Source organism: Gouania willdenowi, chromosome 1 (assembly GCF_900634775.1).
Source record: "Gouania willdenowi chromosome 1, fGouWil2.1, whole genome shotgun sequence".
Classification (NCBI taxonomy): domain Eukaryota; kingdom Metazoa; phylum Chordata; class Actinopteri; order Blenniiformes; family Gobiesocidae; genus Gouania; species Gouania willdenowi.
Genome location: NC_041044.1, coordinates 9,098,607 through 9,105,905, shown reverse-complemented (window position 1 = coordinate 9,105,905; position 7,299 = coordinate 9,098,607). Strand labels below are relative to the sequence as shown.

General features: G+C 40.7%; 1 protein-coding gene across 1 annotated transcript; it reads left to right on the top strand.

Moving 5' to 3' along the window:
- The first annotated feature begins 381 nt into the window (after positions 1 to 381).
- Positions 382 to 7,272, top strand: lgsn (lengsin, lens protein with glutamine synthetase domain). The gene is made up of 3 exons (XM_028451053.1): positions 382 to 828; positions 5,595 to 5,761; positions 6,079 to 7,272. Exons 1-3 carry the CDS (start codon positions 384 to 386, stop codon positions 7,270 to 7,272), a joined length of 1,806 nt encoding a protein of 601 aa, XP_028306854.1. The 5' UTR covers positions 382 to 383.
- Positions 7,273 to 7,299: the final 27 nt, after the last annotated feature.

The window sequence follows — 7,299 nt, the reverse complement described above, 5'->3', positions numbered from 1 at the left end:
TTTTTAAAGCTGTGTTTAATGGGTAAATCAGAAATTACAATACATAGCTGTACTTAGCATTTCTGAATACATTTGATATCTTTTTTTATGTAAAGTGAGTTTTATTTGGTATCAGTCATGGACAGTTAAGCATCTCTTACCTTCCATAGCAAAGAGCTGTTGTTGTTTTCTAGGAGGATTCAAGACGGAATGAAGACCAAACTGATGGCCAAGGGATGAGCCTTGGAAAGAAGAAAGGAGTGACGGTGACAGGAAGGAATGCCCTCATTGTGGAGCAGAACAGAAGAAGAGGAGGTCCATCCATCAATCATTACTCCACCGACACCTCTGTATTTACCTCTGTTAGCCCTCAGTTACTCAGACACCCAGAAGATTATTCCAGGATGGACAACAGTGAGGTGGAATGGGAGACACATGTTCAGTGTCAGAACAGGTCCCCCTGTGGTGAGGTGGGAGTCCCCAGGCAGACCATGGAAGAGCTAAAGTCAGTCCTCAGAGAGACTTCTTTTCTCAGCACTCGAGGGCGTGATGAGGACAGACCAGGAAGAGCCTACATGGTCCTTCATGGTGGCAGTGATGGTAGTAGAAGGCCCAGTGGTCGGAATGATGATGGAAACCCTCACAGAGCTTTCAGCACCTTCAAACCTCCCTCTGAGGCTTCCGGAAGAGGAGGCCCACCTAGGGAGAGCACACCCATTGAGCTGCCCTCTCCCATGGATTCATCTAGCTCTCTCATGTCTAATGCTAACACAAATAGGCAGCAAAGAGCCAGGACACCATCATATGCCAGCGGTTCATCCTGGAGAGACTGTGGAGCTCTTCATTCAGGTGAGCGAATGACAAGTTCAACAATGAACAAGTCTGTCCATGTTTATGAATACTTGGGTTTTTTTACCTTACGTAGTCAAATACTCAGTGTGTACAAACAAATCAATCACCAACACTTCACAGTTTTCTTTCTCATCAAACAAATAGTAGCAGTAGCTCACAGTAGCAAATTTAATATAGGCCTATATTGATCACCAGATAAACAAGGTTTATTGATTATCAGGATCCCTATTAGCATCCACCATAGTGGTTGCTAGTCTTTCTGGGGTCCCTAATTAAAAGCAACAAAATATTTACAATAAATATACAACAGCAAAAACAGAATAAAATACAATTACATACAATTACAAATACAATGAGAACTGCAAGCAGTTATGAAAGGGGGCCAAGCCTTCCCACACGACTCGGCACCCAGGTTTCGCGGAGCACATGCCATCAGGGCACAAGCCAATGTGCCATTTGCAGTGCCATTTGCTGTGAACAGATGGATATGAAGTTTTGGGAGATGTGATTTAAAATGTGAAATTTACAGACAAAAATGCATTTTAATATGGGTGATCTGTGAACTCTTATATATGTACCCTGTAAATTTCACAGTCCTTAACATAATACTTCAGCTGATATAAAGGTTTGTTTATTTATATGTTATGTTGTAATAAGCCACACCCACTTTGACCAATTGCAATTAACTTCGAGATACGGCCCCAGGAGCGACCCAAGGTCATACCCACCAAATTTGGTAAAAATCGGTCTTGCCATTTATGAGATATACATTTCCCATATTTGCAGTGCCCCCTAGGGGCAGAAATTATTAAAATTTTGCTTATACCCTTACAGTCACATGCCAACCAAAAATCTCAGATTTGGTGTTGTTAGCATTTATTTTGACCGAGATATGCAACAGTTATGCATTTTTATAGCTAGCTAGAAAAATGTACTCGTTAATTATTCATGCTTATTTTGCCATAAACAAAAATATTTTCATAACTTTAGATCAGGTCCAACTGAAGACTCTACGTGCCAAGTTTCATGCTGATTAGACAAAACCCCAAGGAGTAATTTGAAAAAGTAGGTTTTTGATATGTAATGACTTACAAAAAACAATTAGCCGCGGGAGTGGGCGTGGCCTATGTCAGAAGATGCGACTCTATATAGGGAACTATGGGATATGAAGTTTTTGAAGATGTGAATTAAAATGTGAAAGTTAGAGGCCAAAATGTGTTTGTAATTATAGCGCCACCTAGTGGCCCACATTATTCAAATTTGCCACGTACCCCCATAGTCACATGCCAACCAAGGATCTCAGATTTGGTGTTGTTAGCATTTATTTTGACCGAGATATGCACCAGTTTGCGTTTTCATAGCTAGCTAGAAAACTTTACTTGTTAATAATTTGCGCTTATTTTGCCCGAACAAAATTATTTTGATAACTTTAAATCAAGTCCAACTGAAGACTCTACGTGCCAAGTTTCACGCTGATTGGACAAAACCCCAAGGAGGAGTTTGAAAAAGTAGGTTTTTCAGTTTTTGCAATTTTGCTCCAAGAAAAGTTAGGCAGCAATGGGCGTGGCCTAGCCCAGGTGATTCAGTGCTATTCAAGGAATCTGTGGATATAAAGTTTTTGAATGTGCAACTAACGATGTGGGAGTTATAGGACAAAACACTTTGACCTTGGTTATAGCGCCACCTGCTCGGGGACATATGTGAGTTTTTGCGTCCAAGGTCTAGACCCACCCCCCAAAGGGCATCGCCCTACCTTGCACGGTTTAGCCTGCAGCACCACTTTTACCGGGGGAAACATAATTATAAAAATCCTTACGATTACAATAGGGTTCCTAGCACCGCTGGTCCTAAGCGGCTCCCTGGCCCCGTGGGCTTGGCCCCCTACTAATAAAAACAGTAATAGAACAATACATGTCTCGATCTCACATGTACAACAGGGATTTTTAGTGTTTTTTATATCCATCCATCCAATGTCAGACCCGCTTGTTCCTGTTAATCAGGGTCGTGGAGAGCGTTTTTTATATATACATGCAAATTTATTGAGTTGCTTAGTTTTTTAGGCAGTTTATTCCATGGTTGAGATTTTTTTGTTTTTTTTTATTTATTCAGTTCATTTCCAACATGGTTGCAATCACAGAAATTCACTTTGACATACAGAGCAGAAATCACACCGGCTTTTTTTTTTTTTTTTTTTTTTTTTTTTGTCTTTTTGCATGCCGGAAAGGGAGACGGAAAAAGCAGTTTGCTTATCTAAATCCGTCTCCTGTTTTGAACACAGTAAATTTGACATCCTGGTCGAACATTCTTATCTTCTTCACCACAGTTATGTTTTTTTATTTTTATTTTGTCCCTTTTTTGTGTTGGATGTGTTCTCATCTGCAGTCATTGTTCGTGTTATTATTCCTCCTCTCTCTGTCTTTACCTGAGCATAGGATGGTTGTATCGTCTGCAAACAACGTTAGTTTGAGACAATTTGAGACTTTGAAAATGTCATTTATGTATAAAATGAACAGTTTTGGCCCTAAAATTGAACCCTGTGGCACACCACATTGTATAGTTTGGATGTGTGTTCTTCAAAATCCACATATTGTCTCCTATTTGTCATATAGCTTTTAATTCAGTTTAAGGTTTTGTGCTTGATTCCGTATTTTTGAAGTTTTTCTTCTAGAATATCATGATTAATTATGTCAAAGGTTTTTTTTAGGTCCAGAAAAATTCCGAATACAAATAGTTTTTGTTCTAGTGCATCTCTTATATTCTCCGTGGTGTCAATTATAGCCATTGCTGTTGAACGTCCTTTTCTAAACCCATATTGTCCTTCATGTAGTATATTATTGTCGTCTATAAATTTGTCTAGTCTTTTCATGAAGATGATCTAAATAAGACAGACTTTTGTAGTAAATTAGTTCTAGGGAAATTAATGACCAGATCATGACTATAAGCACACCTCGTAGAATGTGAGTGTGGTTACAGATCTTATATTTTCAAACAATGAAGCTGGTTTACCAGTCAGGATTATTTTCTTTAATAATAATAATAATAATAATAATAATAATAATAATAATAGTGGGTTGTATTGTATTTTGCCTTGGAGCTTAGGCCAAGTACAATGCATTTATCTGGTCTGGTTGTGTTTCTGATTCAATTGGATTTATGTGATTTATTCTTTTATTCACTCACAATTAAATACATTTTTGTGGTTAAATTGTCAAAATATCATAATGTATATTACAAAGTGAGAATATATATTCTTCAAAAGTATGTCTATACTAAAAACAATATTTCTTTCTTATTTTTTGGTCTTCTCAATATACAAAGAACACTGATAAGTGATAAGTCACTGAAGTGTTTCTGTGAAAGTATTTACCTTAATAAAAAAAATAAAAAATGAGATTCCAGTAGACTTTAAAGTGAAAACAATGAAACAATCTTAAAAAAAAAAAAAAAAGTAACAAGCTAACATTAGCCAGATAGCAACATCACAGTAATATAACATGCACTGTTAAAAGCATATTATTGCAGCGCTTCTCTCTCTCAATGTGCACAAACCTCAGCAACAGCAGTAACAACACAGTGTCACATACACACACAGAGTTCTAGTGTAACAATTAAAAATCAAACATAATGTAAATTAAGCAGCAGTAATTACCTTTCAAGCAGAAAAGTCGCTAATTCCATCTTCTACTCCTCCAGACCATACACTGTAAAAAAGACTGTGAGCAACACAGACAGTCCATCAAACACAATCCTGGCTCTGATTGGTTCTTTTTGCTTGGTCGCGGTGCATTCTGGCAATCTGCCAAATGCTGCAGGAGCAGCAGGAGGGCCTCAATGAGTCTGTTTTTTTCACACAAAGGACTAGTTTGATGTAAAGCTGGCCTTACATAGTGACAGCTTTAGCAAATATGACACTTTTATAAGAGTTGCAGACTGCACTTTTAAAATGAGCATACACTGTGTGATTTTTTCAATTATTGTACTCAGCTCCATTTCAAATTGTGCGAGTCTGAATGTGTGCAGCTCATGATACATGTTCTCACACTATACGGACCGACACTCTGACACAACCTGACTGCTCACACTATATGTCCATACACAACACGTCAAGGTCTTGTTTCCGGAAATGCAACATACGAATTAGAAAAAGAAGAACTCTGAAGCATCTCCATTAAAACAGAAGAAGAGCCCAGAAGATGATTCTCGCAAATCTCAGTAAAAAGAGCCTTAAAAAAGAAATGATGTGATGGACCAGGAACTGGCTGGCCAGATGTGGGCAGTACGGTCTATCAATTCTACAGCGGTCCTACGGTGTTTGCGCATGCGCAGTGTGAGCATTTGAAGTAAGCCGGTTCATGGCAATACTTCAACAGTGCGATATCCTCACGAGGGGCGACCAGGATTTCAAACATGTTTGATTTTCTTGCAACCATACGATTGCTGATCTGGAGCTGGTTGTGAGGTGTAAATTGCTTCTCATGACTCCATGTACTGTATACACACGATTTAGCCGAGACTCGGCCCAATCCCAAAAATAGACCCACGAGATCACACAGTGTATGCCCGCCTTTAAAAGAGTCGGCTCTTTTGTCTTCCGAGTGACTTCTCAGATTTGTTAATTGCCTACACGTCTAGCCCCTCCCCTCCGCTATATCAACATACCACACTAAAATTGGCTCCCTGTCATTCACTTCAAAGAGCCAGTTCTTAGAGCTCTTTTGTTTATGATTGGCACTTTACTAAAGTCTTGATTTATATTTTTGCAGATAACGGAATCGCAATTGTTGAGCTATCTGGAAACCAGCGTTTTTCGACAGCCATGGAGCAGATAAAGCAAAGGATTGCTTGGGAGAACATCAATTTTGTTCGGTTTGAGGCCACTGATCTCCACGGAGTGTCGAGGTCCAAGACGGTCCCTCTCCGTTTCTTTCATGTAATAAGCTTTTTCTATCTACACTACAGGTTAAGTCATCTACGCGGATCCTCAATGTTGTTTGAAGACCGAGTATAATTTTAGTAGATCAAGACACAAGATGCAATAGATGATGTAGAACTTAAATAACCTGGAGTTAAAAAATATATATATACATTGTTTGACACATGGTTGTTGACACCACAAGAGCAATGTCATTATGTGTCTTACTATTTCCATGATGTCACTTTGTCTGCCTTTCTGTGGTGGTATCAGATTCTGTGTTTGATTGTCTCAGAATTAATTAACAAGTTTATTTGACGTTATTGCATTATCAGGAGAAAGCTGTGTATGGCATCCCGATGCCAAGAAGCTACCTGGAGTTAACCCTGAGTCCTAAGAGCAATGAAGTTGACCACGCCAACGCAGCCAACTTCAGCAGCGACATCCTCTTGATCCCTGACCTCTCCACCTTCAGGGTCCTGCCATGGGCTGAGCAAACTGCACGTGTCATCTGCGACCCCTGCACTGTGACAGGATGTCCTCTCCTCACGTCGCCTCGCCTCATAGCTAAACAACTCCTTGGGCAGCTCCAAAGCCTGGGCTTTTCCCTACACTCGTCCTTTACCTACGAATGCTGTGTCCTGGGCACACCGGACCGCGTCGGACCAAAAACACTTCTCTTCCCGGCTACAACCCTTCTTAGCAACCATGACCTTCCATTCTTCCAGCAGCTGGTGGACAGCATGTACTGCATGGGAGCAGACATAGACAGCATTGCATCTGCAAGTGGCCCTGGTCAGATGGAAATCAACCTTAGGCCAGAGTTTGGGATTTCAGCTGCTGATAGTGCCTTCACCTTTCGTACCAGCATCAAAGAAATGGCTCGAAAACACAGCTATATTGCCAGCTTTTTCACTGACGATGGGCTCTACAATGCAGGGGTGCTTTCTCACAGTCTGTGGGATGCTAATGGACGACGCAGCCTTTTCCATAGTGGGGAAAGGGCAGATGAACTGTCTGAGATTGGCAGGAAATGGCTGGCTGGACTTCTCACCCATTCTGCTGCCCTGAGCTGCCTGATGTCACCTGGTCTGGGCTGTCGGAGTCACATTGCCAAAAGAATCAAAGACCCTAAGCGTCTGCTTTATGCCACATGTGGAACCAACGACAACAGCAGCTCCTTCAACATTAAAAATCACGGTGGAAGAGAGTTGCACATTGACAACAAGCTGGGATCAGCCATGGCCAACCCGTACATTGTACTGGCTGCAACCGTGGCTGCTGGACTCGATGGTATCAGACGAAAACTAACCATTGATTGCGGCCTGAACAAAGCTCCGAGTCAGCAGAGGGATTATGCCATACCCGTGAAGCTTGATGATGCTCTGGAGGCCTTGGGAGAAGATCAGGTGATCCGCAGTGCCCTCGGCGAGCCGTTCGTTCAGTATTTCATTGCAATGAAGAAGTTTGAGATTGAAACCCAAGAGCTGGATGATGAACGAAACAAATGCTTGGAGTATTTTATTTAAAACAACTTGAGATTCTTTGTAGTCGAA

Bases quoted from the DNA above. Each gene is read 5' to 3' on its own strand.
- lgsn (XM_028451053.1), top strand. From the start codon at position 384: ATGGACAACAGTGAGGTGGAATGGGAGACACATGTTCAGTGTCAGAAC. The intron at 829-5,594 runs GTGAGCGAATGA...ATATTTTTGCAG, and splicing joins CTGTGGAGCTCTTCATTCAG to ATAACGGAATCGCAATTGTT. The intron at 5,762-6,078 runs GTAATAAGCTTT...TTGCATTATCAG, and splicing joins TCCCTCTCCGTTTCTTTCAT to GAGAAAGCTGTGTATGGCAT.